The sequence below is a fragment of the Lytechinus pictus genome, chromosome 4 (assembly GCF_037042905.1).
Source record: "Lytechinus pictus isolate F3 Inbred chromosome 4, Lp3.0, whole genome shotgun sequence".
Taxonomy (NCBI): domain Eukaryota; kingdom Metazoa; phylum Echinodermata; class Echinoidea; order Temnopleuroida; family Toxopneustidae; genus Lytechinus; species Lytechinus pictus.
In genome coordinates this window covers 1,086,560-1,100,423 of record NC_087248.1, presented here as the reverse complement: position 1 = coordinate 1,100,423, position 13,864 = coordinate 1,086,560, and the positions used below count along the sequence as shown (strand labels likewise).

Sequence of the window (13,864 nt, the reverse complement as noted above, 5' to 3'; positions counted from 1 at the left end):
CGTTACCACATACCACATAAATATGGTATCAAAATTATTTGGGAGAACATACTCTTTAAGTGGGGATTTGTGAAGTGTCAAGTTTTTTGTTGACTCACATGGTATATTACAATTATATTTACAGTATATTACCGGTAATGAAGAATCAAGCCACTTAAGATCTGGATGTTCAGGTATCACGTCTTCTCCTTTATCACGCTCCATAGACATTATAATTCCTTGTTTCAAAATAATACTTTCACCTCAACTCTTCAAATTAGAACTCGCATGTATGGCACGACATTCCAGTAAAAAAATGCATGAATTTCCAAAATGCTTCCTTTTCAAAGATCCTGCATACATGAACATCTAGCAATTTAGGCATACGGTAGAGCTCTATATTAAGGCCATGTACATCGCTTAATGCTGACATCAGATTGAATTCTTGTTTGTGGAGACAAAATGCTCCAAGAACTAATTTATCAAAATCCCTTTGCCAAATGAGATCTTAAAGTTTTCTCTCCAGTGAGAGTGCTTTACAATACATTTCTCTATGCCGGTACTACCGAACAATAATTCTTCAAAGTACATATTACTTGATGAAGTCTTTGCCTAGGGATATAATACAATTTAGAGATATACATGTATTCCTTTCTGATAGGTCTCAATCCTTGGGAACAAATGTATTTACTCTACAAGTATAAATGAGACAATTGGAGGACAAAATGAAATAGATTTCAAGGAGAATTGGAAGAAAGTTTAATCAGGATTTTTGCCTTACAGATCTCTGACTAATCCTATCCCCCTCTATACCTTTATCCTACACAGAACCCTAGGGCTTTAATCATACCAGATTTGTACTACCCATTGTAATGCTCCTAATAATAACCACAGGCTATAACTCACATCTATTGTGAACAAAAATTACTTTTAAGTTTGGGACTTACATGTACAGATGAAGGATTCTGCTTTGCTCTATACTTTGTGTGCTTCATGGAACACTAACCATTTCAACTCTTACTTCATAACAAGAAGATAATCCAATGGGTTGGGGCAGTTTTATTAGCAGGTCAAACAAACAGCAGAACATCCAAAATTAATAATTGCAATGTAATGTTCACTACTGAAAAAAAGAAGAAGATACAACTAAATAAAATCAGATAATTTTGATAATAAATTAATACCATTTGCTCCATTTATAGACCCCTTGGGTGTATCAAAACATAGAGGATCTACCCCCATGTCCCAGATACTAATACAGTATAGCTGTAATGTTATCTACATGTACCTCGCATTTCTAATTTCTGCTAATATTAAGTGAATCTACATTTTTGACAATTTAGAACTGAGCAATTCCGCTTAATATTCAGTAGAGGGTGCATTCTGAGCATTTGACACTTCTAATAAAACTGATTGGTACAAGTCCCCCCCCCCCCTAATAAACAAATTCAAACAAATAAATAGAAATACAGCACATGAAGCAGCCCTTCTTGTGAAAATAAAAAGCATTAAAAAAACCCACAAAGACACAATAAAATCATAATGTACATGAAGTAAAAAATGGCACACACATTTAGATCACCATATTTCATTTGATGCAACTACATGTATAATGATTGGTTTTTCCCAGGATGCACAATTCAAATATTTGCTTGTTTCATCTCAGCTTTTACCATGTTTAAGAATCATGTGGATAGTTATTGTCACGTTCTGTTTTAGCAATGATACTGTTTTAAGAAGTTTCTTCTTTAAAATTTCATGTGCAGCAGTTTGTAACAAAGGCAAACTAAGATCTTGTGTTGTTTTTCAGAATTCATTATACTGAGAACATTTCTATTGTCAGTGATTTTCACTGATTAATTAAATGAGATCAACAGATTTGTAGTTGCTAACAGTAGCTGGTGAAAATCATTATTTGTTTCTCATGAAAAGTCTAAATGTTTGCTTCCTTCCATGTGCTAAAAGCATTTCATTGTCATCTTAAGTTGACTCAACACTGTGTCAATGATGGCAATGTAAATTGGCTTCTTCAGATCTTTGAGAATCAAAGGAGAGATAAGGAGGGTCATCTTCAGTCTTAATACAGATTGGTGTTCTGTACAAGGGCTGGAGATGGAATCACACACTAATTGATAATTGAATAATGACTGAATAACGAAAGTACTTTACCTACAAGTAAAGAAAGCAAGCAACTAAGCACAAAATAAATAGATGAAGTTATGAAATTATTATTATCATTAACATTATTATTATTATTAAGTCTTGTTTATGTAGTGGCACAGCTTTGCAAGAAGACCGGTGGCCGCCCGCCATCTTGCGCTGCCCACGTACAAAGAAAGACGGAGTCATGGAGTACAAGTTTGAACTAAGTGATGAAGTATTTAAGTTGTAGGGGAGATTGGGGTTAGTTGGAACATTTTCGACAAAAATGGCTGTAAAATCCACATAGAATTTATTCAAGAAACAATCAATATCAGCTTAAAGCATATATCTAAAGGCTTCAAATGTACCCCATAAAATTTTTAACTCTATGATGGTTACTGAAAAAATCCACTTCGAACAAGACCATCGCAAGCGTTCAAACTTACCCCATATACGGGGTAAGTTGGAACATGCATGGCTAGGAGGGGGGGGGGGCACTCAGTATATAATGCATAGTGGGTATGTGCCGCGGAGGGGACCCCCATTTTTATCATTTTTCGCATCCACCGGCTCCGCCACCCCTGTAACTTCAAACTTAATGTGCTGTAGACTCTAGTTTTTGTTGCTGATATTGTATTGATCTAATTTATACTATATAGTAATATATTTAGCCTATAGTTCTAGCTTCAAAATGAGACCTTACACTACACAACAAATTTGGCCATGGGGCTGTGATGTAGCCAACTTACAATTTATCCACAGCACTGCATGGAAATTTGTTTATCCACCACCCTTTTTGCCGTCTTATGAAATGCGACCACATATAGATGATACTAGATCTAGTCTTTATTTTGGTCCAGTTCTTTTTATATATTTTTTATGAAATAAAGACAAAAATAGATGAGCCCCGTCGGGGGGAATTTGCATTGTTAACCCCCTAATGGCAGCTGCACGATTGCATGCCGTCTGTACAAAGTCAAAGAGAGAAAAAATTTAAAATATTAAAATGAAAAAACTCTTCTATTCTCGAAACAGACGACTGGCAGCTGTCTAAAGTACGGTAACTTAGGACAGAGCCTAGCTAGGCTCTAGTGTAGCTCCTCCTCTCCTTCTTAATCTTATTATTATTCAACATAATTAGGTCATAACATTCGGCAGCTAGGCAGGAACTACTGACTGAACTGAACTGAAACTTTAATCTGTCGACCCCTTTCGGAGTATGAGAATATACATAGTTATACATACATGTACATCAAATTCATACATAGTATGCATACGTATGGTAGGGGGCCCTAAAGCTACGCGGGTCCTAAAGCTACGCACCATTCCAATGCGCATGCAATTTCAATTGCAAAATGCGCACTCTGTGTGGAGCTAGTGACTGCAGTGTGACGAACGATTCCTATTCATTTTCTTCTACAGAGGCTGCAATAAATCGCTAAATACAGAGAAAACCAGCAACTGTTTGGAATTTTGGAGTTATATTCAGTTTGATTTCATATTTTCCTATAAGAATATGAACATTATTTAGAAGTTAAGGCACAGGAAATACTTTTTCTTTGCATGATAAATTGAGTGCATAGCTTTAGGACCCCTTCTACATCGGGCGGCGAAATCAAGAGGTGTTCGGAAAACACGGCGGGATTTTCGTATTAGTGAGTTTTGTGATATTTTCTTTTTGGTTATGAATCTTTACAATATTTAACACAAATTTGTGAAAGATGGTTTGATAGAATATAAAAATCGGCAGAGTTTTTATCGTTTGTAAACAAAGTGCGTAGCTTTAGGTCCCCCCATCATACATAAATACGTATAGGCCTACACACCCAAGGGTTCATTACATGCCGCCGCGCACAGAAAATTCAAGCCATAGAAGTCGTGTGTTGTGGACCAAAGAAGTGAGATCCCAGCACGCGCGACCCACTAGTTAGAAATCCACTGCCAAAGGCGGTTCGTGGTGCGAGGTTAGTATACTAATACTAACCTCGCAATACGTGTGAGTGAGGCCTACATAACAAAACATGGATAAATATAAAAAGCTATAACAAGATGGCAAAAAAAGGTGATGAAAGCCTTGAATGCAAAAGATAATACTGTTGAACAAATGAATAACAAAAAGACATAGAAAAAGGATATAATAACATATTCATATACAAGTATATACATTTGGTACTTATCTACACTGTCACTGTACAACCCACGTACACCTGAGCTGAGCGGGCACGGAATAACAAAGTACCCCGATCCACCCGCCTAGCGCAATAGCGCAGCCCGCCTGGAACCCGGAGTCAATAAGCTGCATTCATGTCTATCATGATCGTCGAAATTCCCCAATTCTCAGCGGCAACTATTGCATGGATGGGGTGCTGAATCGAATTATGATGGAACATGTAAAATGTATGAAGAAAAAAAACTTACGTATTTCAGCTAATCATACAACAATCAGGAGATTCAGAACTTCAGATTTTCTTTTCTTGATCGTGTTTACAATATGCGATAATAACGTAAGGGTCAACTGGTGACCCGAGGTCATTCTGGGTCATTTCCATAGAGACTAGACTATACGCGAAAAGTTTGGGAAAAGTTCATTGGTATTATTGGGCAAGAAATATAGTTCGAATTAAAACTTCGTTTATTATTGCAAATATATAGAGTGAATTGTTCAAATTTTGTGAAAAACTTCGAGAAAAAGGTTAGAAAATATGATGTGAAAGTATTTATCCCTACAATTGTATATTTGCAGGAAAATGTTATTTTAACTTTACGAAATCGTGGAACAAACCGCGCAACAATAGGCCGAGTCACGTCTCCATTGATACCGCGGAAGCATGTGTTTGTTGTGAGGGAACGAGAATCAACAATACGATCGGTGCGGTTGATTGAGTGAAAGACACACATCACCGCAAACATATATATTCGCTATTCGATCATATCTGGAATTATACTATTTATTGGATTAAAATGGAGGAATAAGAACGTTGTTAATTTTAGAGATTAAGAAGCACAACACCAAGAAAGTGCGATGCAGGGTCTACGATCTAGAGATAGATTGGAAAATGTTAGAATTCATTCTCCAGAAGTGAGGGAGATATTACTTGACGATGCACGCGAAAATGATACCCAGAAATTGGTATGTATAACAATGTGGGCGTGGAATGGCCTGGCTGTACAAAATAGTCGTAGGCCTCGCTCTATGTATTGATTAATCAGTGACATTGACTATGGAAATACATTGATAAGTTTAAATTGTGCCTGTAAGTTTTGCCTAAGTTCTAGGCCTATAGGTTGTTGTTGTTATTGTTCTTGTTATTATTATTATTATTATTTGTTATCATTATTATTATTATTCTGTTATCATTATAATGCTTGATTATTATAATCATTAATTATCAACATACTAAAAAAAAAAGATATTCATCACCATCATCAATTACATGCGGTGTATATCCTTCATTTTAATTCTAATGATGATGACGATATGATGATGATGGTGATGATGATAGTACATATATAGTGATGATGATGATGATGGTGAAGATATTGGCGATGGTGGTGATATTGGCGATGATGGTGGTGATTGTGATGATGATGATATAATGATGATAATGATGAAAATTATGATAATTCTTATTATATTTTTCATCATTATTATCACTATATTTGTTCATTTTTACCGTCATGATTTTTTTTGCATCATGATTCACCAGCATTGAAATATGCTCTATTCAATTAATGGAATGACATATCCTTTATTTTACATCCTATATTTTGTTTACTATGCAGTTCACTAAAAGACACACATGGAGGAGGAAACTAGAAGAATTACCAGAGCAAACGGAACCATCCTGTTCATCTCCTCAGCGTCCTTGGAGTACACCCCTAGCTAGTAGAACCAGTATGATGTCAGCAGGAAGCACTGGATCAGCTCTAGATCAAACGGCTAAGATACAGAACTGGTTATGCCAGAAAGCTGTCAGACATGTACAGGTTGGTTAAAAAATGGTGCTGTTTAGGCAGAAGCAGATATCTAGGGGTGGCACCCTCCACCCCTCTAAACTTCTCCAGAAAAAGAAAAAAGAAGATATGAAAAATAAGGCAATATAAAAAGTGTGTAAGAAATATTATGTCCCCTGGTGTCGGGGGGGGGGGGGGGTCGTCAGGGAACAAGTAAGCTTTTTAGTATTTAATTTTTTAAATGCTGGTAATACTATTAAATTCATATAATATTTTAGGGAAAGTCCTCCCTAAAAGACGGAATTTATTTTGCTTGTATGAGATCTTGAGTATGGAATGATTGTAAAAGGGAATTTATTCATCCATGTTTATCTGAATGTGTATATTTTCTCACTTCTTAACAAATAGACTCACACATTTTACAGGGATATTCTAATGGTATTAAGTCACGCTAGATGTATCTGTTATCACTTCAAGTCATTCAGGAGTAAGAGTATTTGTTCACTTGAAAAGAAGAGTACAATGCTATTTATTTGTTTAGAAGGGAATACAATTACATGTGGGATACCAATGTGTACCTATTGGATTTAAAATGGACAGGGAACTTCTATACATGAAGGGCCAACTGTTTCTGAGATCACCATGGTTTCAAGAACACTTACAAAACAACTCCACCCCCCCAAAAAAAAAAGGATGAGCGTTCAATTTTCCTTTCTCTTGAATATAATCCTAGCTCTAGCCTAGGTAAAGAAAAGGAGATTCTATAGAGTGTGACTAGGGATGCGTTCAATCTTGAGTTTTTATTATATTATAATGCATAATGGTTATATCTCTTCAATTTAAATGTTGAGATGCTTTCATGGTCGCCAGTAATTATCAGGAAATGTGACATTGTTTAAAAATGCTATACTGATTACTTTCATTATTCCATATCCATAGGAATATTACTGTAATATTACTGAACTTAAATCAATATTACATCCATAATCATGGGCTACAAACTAGATATTTATTTTTGGCCTAATTGAACAAAAGCTTTATTTTTATGAGAAAATTTAATTTAGAGTGAATATTATTGTACATGTAACAATGTATTCCATTTTGCGACTATTGAGGTAATTGATAATGGTTGTTGCAGCACATAGCCAAATATGGAGACAAAAATTTCAACAACGTCTCAATCTTTAAAGAAAAAATGTCATATGCTGTTTTGTTGTCCTTTTTCTTTATTGATTGAATAATAAATTACTTAATTAAAAATAATTTATCTATCCATCTATCTATCTATCTATCTATCTATCTATCTATCTATCTATCTATCTATGTCTTAACAAGTGAAAACTTGAGTATTTAGGCTGATTACTTAACCTTTATATACTCAAAAATATTCATAGCACATGTGGTTTCTTTTGTTGCACCAACATCGATACAATCTTATTGTTGTATTTCTGTTACCCCTTACCCCTACATATCAGACAGGCATCCACTTATTCAACTTTCAAATCCTTACTCAAAACCCATCTTTTCCGAAACCCATAACTAGGTGTAGTATAGGTATTTATTTTATAGATAATAATTGTAAGTTTAAATATTAAGTAATTCTGTAATTCACAAGTCTATTTTCTTTGTTTGTAGCATGTTTACTTTGTAACCTTTATTGTAAAGCGCATAGAGAAACGTACAGTTTATTATGCGCTATATAAGAAAAGTATTATTATTATTATAAATAGAGAGGGGGAAAGGGTGATTTGATGGATAGACTTACAGAAAATAGACAGAAAAAACAATTATGTTTTGAAAATTATTGCTATAATAGTTTAATTTTTTTAAAGAAACAGGAAAGAAATAGAAAATGAAATAGAACATATTTCATTATATGGCCATTGACGTAAGATAATGAGCAGGAGGGATTGCTATTTGGAAAAAACATGGACAGGAACCCTATATATCGAAGGGAAAAATTTGATTTCTTACATTTTTAATGTTTGTGGAAGAAAGTAAGGGAGAGAAATAGAGAGGGGGAAAGGGTGATTTGATGGATAGACTTACAGAAAATAGACAGAAAAAACAATTATGTTTGAAAATTATTGCTATAATAGTTTAATTTTTTTAAAGAAACAGGAAAGAAATAGAAAATGAAATAGAACATAAAGTAAAAGAATAAAAGGGAACTACTACACTGTATATGGTTGAGGAACTCAGAGAGTAGTTTGATAGAAAAGAAAAAAATTATGTTCATGTCCATGAAAGAAACAAAAATAAAGGGCAGTGAATACTGTACATCTACTGAGAACTGAGTAGAGAAGATAAAGTATAAAGTACAATTATTGTACACACCTTATAATCTTGGTGTGTATCTCAAGATAACTAATTAGCTCTCATTCAACTTGTGGTATTTGCTTATAGATTCTTGGTTGTGTGGTAGATGTGATAAACACATTGTGCTTTAAGCCCTAATTGAAATATATAGAAGAAGTTCCATTGTGCAAATATTGTTTCCCACTATCACATGGAATTGTGGGAGAGCGGAGAGGTTGCCATGGTGATAAATCAATAATGTTAATTGCATTTTTTCAGTTTTATACTTCTAATGTAGACATTAGACACTTTGCTTTTTGTTTCAAATTGTCAAGTGATCATTATCCATTCTGCATGGGATATTAAATTCATTTAAATGTGTTGTTGTTTCTGTTGCAAAAAGACCAAATAATTGTCTGTTTTCTTGTTTATTATTTAAAGTATTTTTTTTTCTCCATCCACAGGAGAAAGCAGATCCAGAATCAAAAGAAACCAAGAAGATGTATATGGGAGTTTTAAATACAGAGAAAACATTTGTCAAAGTAAGTATTATGAGCGACTAAACATTTTTTGCTTTTTTAATCAGACATTGCTAGTAAACCCTTATCCTGAAACTGATTATATACCCTCAAGTGATAAAATTATTTATTTTTGCAGATAAATATTAGTTAGACTATTTGTATCATTCTTGTTATTTGAATTATTTTCATATTGTGCCATCATTTAGAATAACGTATTATAGATTGCATACTTTGCCTTTACCACTAACCAAAAACTGATCATAAAACTTGTGATATTGTTACTATTTTGGATATCTCGTTACTTCTTCTTTTAAAACCAGAAATATTTATGTATTTGATTATCATTTTTCAAAGCTTTGATGTATTTTTTTGACAGGATGTAGACAACTACTTGATGAACAAAGATTTTCTTGACCTGCGTAAGAAGGAGATGCTTTATAAGAAATGGAGTGAGAAGATTTGGGAGCCAATAGATAGCAGTATATATAAAGAGATGAAGAACTACCCTAAGGTGGATAAGAGGAAAAGAAGTATATATAAGGAATACCTCAGGCATGGCAATAAAAAGGTAAGAAGAATCACATGTCCATTGTTTGCTCATGAAATATTATTATCAGGCTGATGATGCAGAAGTAAGATGATTGAGAAGCTGTGAGTCACAGTTCAAAAGAAACTGTCATTTGTTACATCATGATTGATTCCACACTAATTATTTGCAATTTGTTAACAGAAAAATTAAGATATACTCTCCTTCATTTAGTTCTTCAAATTATTACAAATGTATGGAGATATAGGCCCAAATTCATAAAGGTGTTTTTTTTAACCATCGGTTGAATCCATGGTTTATGAAAATTTCCTGTATAAATTACGCTTATTTACCGCGTATATTAAAAAAATGCCCAATGCTGATGCGCGCTTTTGTCACAGTGCGCCAAAGTGACGCCTGTTGCAATGGTTAAGTACGCAATTTTATTAATGAGTCCACTGCTTAAAGAGTACACTCGTTAATTCAAAAGAGTGGATTCATGATAAAAAATAGCATGGATAACCACGGCAACAGGCATCAATTTGGCTCACTGTGAGAAAAGTGTGCATCAGCATTGGACATGATTTTAATATACGCGGTAAAATAAGCGTAATTTATACAGGAAATCTGCATAAAAAATGGGTTCAACTGATGGTTAAAAGAAGTACCATTTTGAATTTGGGCCATTGTGTTTGATCCCACTTATTTTTTAGAATTATACTATGTGTAACAGTAAGCCAAACCAAAATTTATACAGTGTGATGCAATAGCAGTAGGGGATCAATCTTACAAGTCAAATCTTTGTATGATATGCAAGGAAAATTAGCAAAAAGAATATAGATGACATTTTATAATATCATTTTCTCCCTACCTCCCGATTCTCCTGCCCTCAAATTAAGATAGATAGGCATTTCTTATCAGAAGGAAACTCAATATTGATTTTTTTATTCTAAAAAATGAAAAGGTTCTTGTCATGGAAATGAATACAATATATTAATTTGGACAATTTTTAATAGAAACTCTGTTAAATGACCTCTGAATGTCAATTTTTTTTTAATGTGCAGTTAAAAGGTACATGTATATTTCCATGATTTCTGTGTAACAGTGGTATTCTATTGACTTACATGTTTCTCTTCTGTTGACAGGGTTTTGTATTTCTAGATACCTATGACACACAGGAGTATGATCCTATGAAGCTTGTAGTTCCTAGACCAGCTCCTCTTAAGATCCATAGAAACACCCAAGAGGACCCAACATTGCAACAGGAACGAGAGAGGAATAATGAGGACAGGACTACCCTAGCTTGCCAAACAGGTGAGTGTCAGTAGGACTTTAATTCAATGAATAAATTTAATATGATGCACACAGTAATAATTTTGAAGCCTTGTATATCATTTGAAAAGTTGACTCCCCTTAGATTGAGAACCCTATGAGGATGGCTTTTGTACAAGTACTGGGGGAAGGGGGTGTCATATTCAACAAATTTTTAAGATTTGTATAATATTGCAATATTATTTGTTGCCTTTTATCAATTTCATGGCTATTTATTTGTGTACATTTTTTTTTGAAGCATCAAACATTGTTTTAATTGCTAAATCAGAAACTGAAAAAATTGCCTTATATAGATGATCATGTCAAATAGATAGAAAGTCTTAATGGAGAGTGATTTGGTATTTCTTCTAATGTTGTTCAATGACATACTACCTTTTGCATTAATCACACTTCGTTTAGATTTCTAAGATCATTTCCCTTTTTAACTCCATCTAGGTGAAGTTTTACCGGACAAAGCAGTAGAGCGCCACCGCTTGCCCCCGCTCCCGCTGGTACCGCTTGGTCGTCATGGTACCGAGTGTGCTACATGGTTGGCCATGCCTCTACATGATATAGAAAGCCCTGTCAGACTAGCAAGCAGGTAAGATATGCATTCAAATCATTAATCTAACTTAGAAAGCAACAGTTGTAGAGGATGGTGATAACTCCCCTTAATTTCTGGTCTCATTTATTATGATATAATCCTAAGTTTAGGTAATAAATATATCTATAGGAATTCATTATACCGCATATCTGTGGAGGAATTACTCAAGGCATGCAATTTCACTAGGTTTCAAATTTATTTCATGTCAAGAATAAAAAATAAAAGGGGAATCTCGATTATTATTTTCCTGTATGACGTCATATATCAATCACTACATAAATCTCTGTTTGCAAAATACTGTCATTGTATTTTCATTTTGTTTTTTTGTATATTGTATGACCTTGCTTATACATGCTACTAGATAATGGATTCTTTATGATCCTAACCATTTTGTTATATTGAGTTTTTATATTTTATTTGGTAATATTGTGTTTCTTAGATTAATTTTTAAAAAATATGGTAGTTGAATTTTGTAATTAGATTAAACTGATTTTTTAATCTCAAATCAATCAAGGTAAGATGAATGAAACCATGGAAACCATACTAAATCATTTGTTTTCTTTATTTTGTTTCCCCCGCAGACGAAGAATGCATGGTGTTTTCAATGATGCCCATTATGATTTCTCTCAGCCGTTTTATGATCCTGCGAACGTCAGACTACATCAACAATCTCTGCAATCATCGCCTCAATCACAAGCAGCTGTCGCATCATAATGCTGGATAATATGTATTTTTAAATGTTTGATAGATCTATGGCTTTCTTTTCTCCACATCATTTATGCAAAGATTGTGAAGCTGTGCTCTGCTTTTGTATTTGCAGATGTGAAATCTGTGTCTATTTTGTGTTTTGTGAAAAAAGATTACAAATGCTGTATTTGTGCTTTGCATTTTGTATATTTTTTTATGATATTCTGAAGAATTATTTAATAACATAAATGCAGTTTAAAGAAGTCATCATGTTAAGACAAAGTGACATGCTCATTTAAGTCTAGCATACATTAGTATTTCTTTATGTGTAGATTTCATCAGATTCATACACTCGATACTATCAAATTTCACCGTCCATCCATCCACTAAGCTTCAGAATATTTGGAACATGCTTGATATAAAATGCTGGTTGCAACTATGCAATTGAAACTAGTGTGCCATTGTGCCCGATAAAACTTAAATCATACATGTAGCATACATGTGATGAAGTTTGTTATATGACAGGTGTGTGGCCAGGCTGCATTGATTAAATACTTCCTATTTTTAAATAGTGATTATTGTTGAATGAATTTAAAATTTGAATCAAATTTATGCATTAGGAGGTTGATTAACCTTGCAGAAAGTCAGGTACTTCTTAAAGAAAATTAATTACCAATATTGGAACCATGTTTTTTTTTTATTCCAGTATTTTGTTATTTGTATTTTACAATGCAGACCCTTTGAGTCAGATGAACAAATAATGAAGTGTCTTGATTTGAGTGAAATGCCTTGCACGTTATATTCAAAGAATAATGCACAAGTGACCTTTATATCATGCAATTTCATCTGCCTTTATGTTTGATTTTTAATTGTGCTAGAGGAAGTAATAGACTAATATATTTGTTGTGAAGTTCTTGATTTTAAAGGAAAATTGTGCATACATGTAGAATGTAGAGAATGTGGGAAAAGCAATTTGAAGGGATATATATGAGACAGGCAAAGAAAGTGAGAGAGAGAAAGAGAGAGAGACATGGAGGAGGGGGGAGGAAGGAGAGAGTGCGAGATAGGGAGGGACGGAGGGAGAGAGAGAGAGAAAGAGAAATTTGGGGAGGGAATGTTTGTTGTTGATCACTTCTTACATTGTTTACTTGAATTACAATTAGCTGCATTAAAATGCTAAATCTTTATGTATTATTATTTTTTCCTGTGCTGATAATTCTGAAGATATTTTATCATAGGACATTTTATTTGTACTTTCAACTGTGATCCGTTGACAGATGTCATTGCAGACCGTCTAAATAATAGGCCACATAACATACTTGTTAGGTCAATATTGATTGTGATATAGACACAATGCATGTTTGTATTGGTGAAATGGAAGTCAATTTCCTGTCATGGTCATATTAATTGCGTTCACCTGCTATCAGAATGTCAGCATTCAATGTCATAATTTTCTCTTCTACATGTAATTGATCACAAGATATGACCTTCAGGAAATATTGTACCAGTTGCTATGCACTACAAATGTAAACAATGAACAACGAAATTTGCAATTAGCATCTATGCCATCAAGAGAGAGAAAGACGGTCTGGTTTTCTCTAATGATCTGAAGTTTATCCACTTTGTGGGTTTGATTATATACAACTGTTGTTTGGGTTTGTTGGGCTTTATGATTGATTGGAATAATCATATGAATGATTATAATTTACCGTATTCACTGTTGTATGTACATGTAGAGTAATTGAATATGTTGCACATCAAGGAGTTTGATGTATATATTGATCATGAAAATACAAAATTACCATTTGAAATAAAATATATTACATAAAAATGAAAAACAAA

The 13,864-nt window shown here is 33.7% G+C and overlaps 2 protein-coding genes across 2 annotated transcripts in view; one reads left to right on the top strand and one right to left on the bottom strand.

Annotated features, from left to right (window-relative positions):
• The window catches only part of LOC129259202 (profilin-4-like), a 13,925-nt gene extending 8,963 nt beyond the window's left edge, over nucleotides 1-4,962 (bottom strand). The window contains exon 1 of the mRNA XM_054897504.2: nucleotides 4,540-4,962. The gene's annotated coding sequence lies outside the window, so the exon portion shown is untranslated. The remainder of the gene's footprint in view (nucleotides 1-4,539) is intronic.
• Nucleotides 4,945-13,864, top strand: LOC129259201 (protein FAM228B-like). Its single transcript, XM_054897502.2, has 7 exons — nucleotides 4,945-5,251; nucleotides 5,905-6,108; nucleotides 8,838-8,915; nucleotides 9,271-9,462; nucleotides 10,566-10,734; nucleotides 11,188-11,332; nucleotides 11,917-13,864. The coding sequence occupies exons 1-7, from the start codon at nucleotides 5,144-5,146 to the stop codon at nucleotides 12,047-12,049; spliced, it is 1,029 nt and encodes a 342-aa protein (XP_054753477.2). The 5' UTR covers nucleotides 4,945-5,143; the 3' UTR covers nucleotides 12,050-13,864.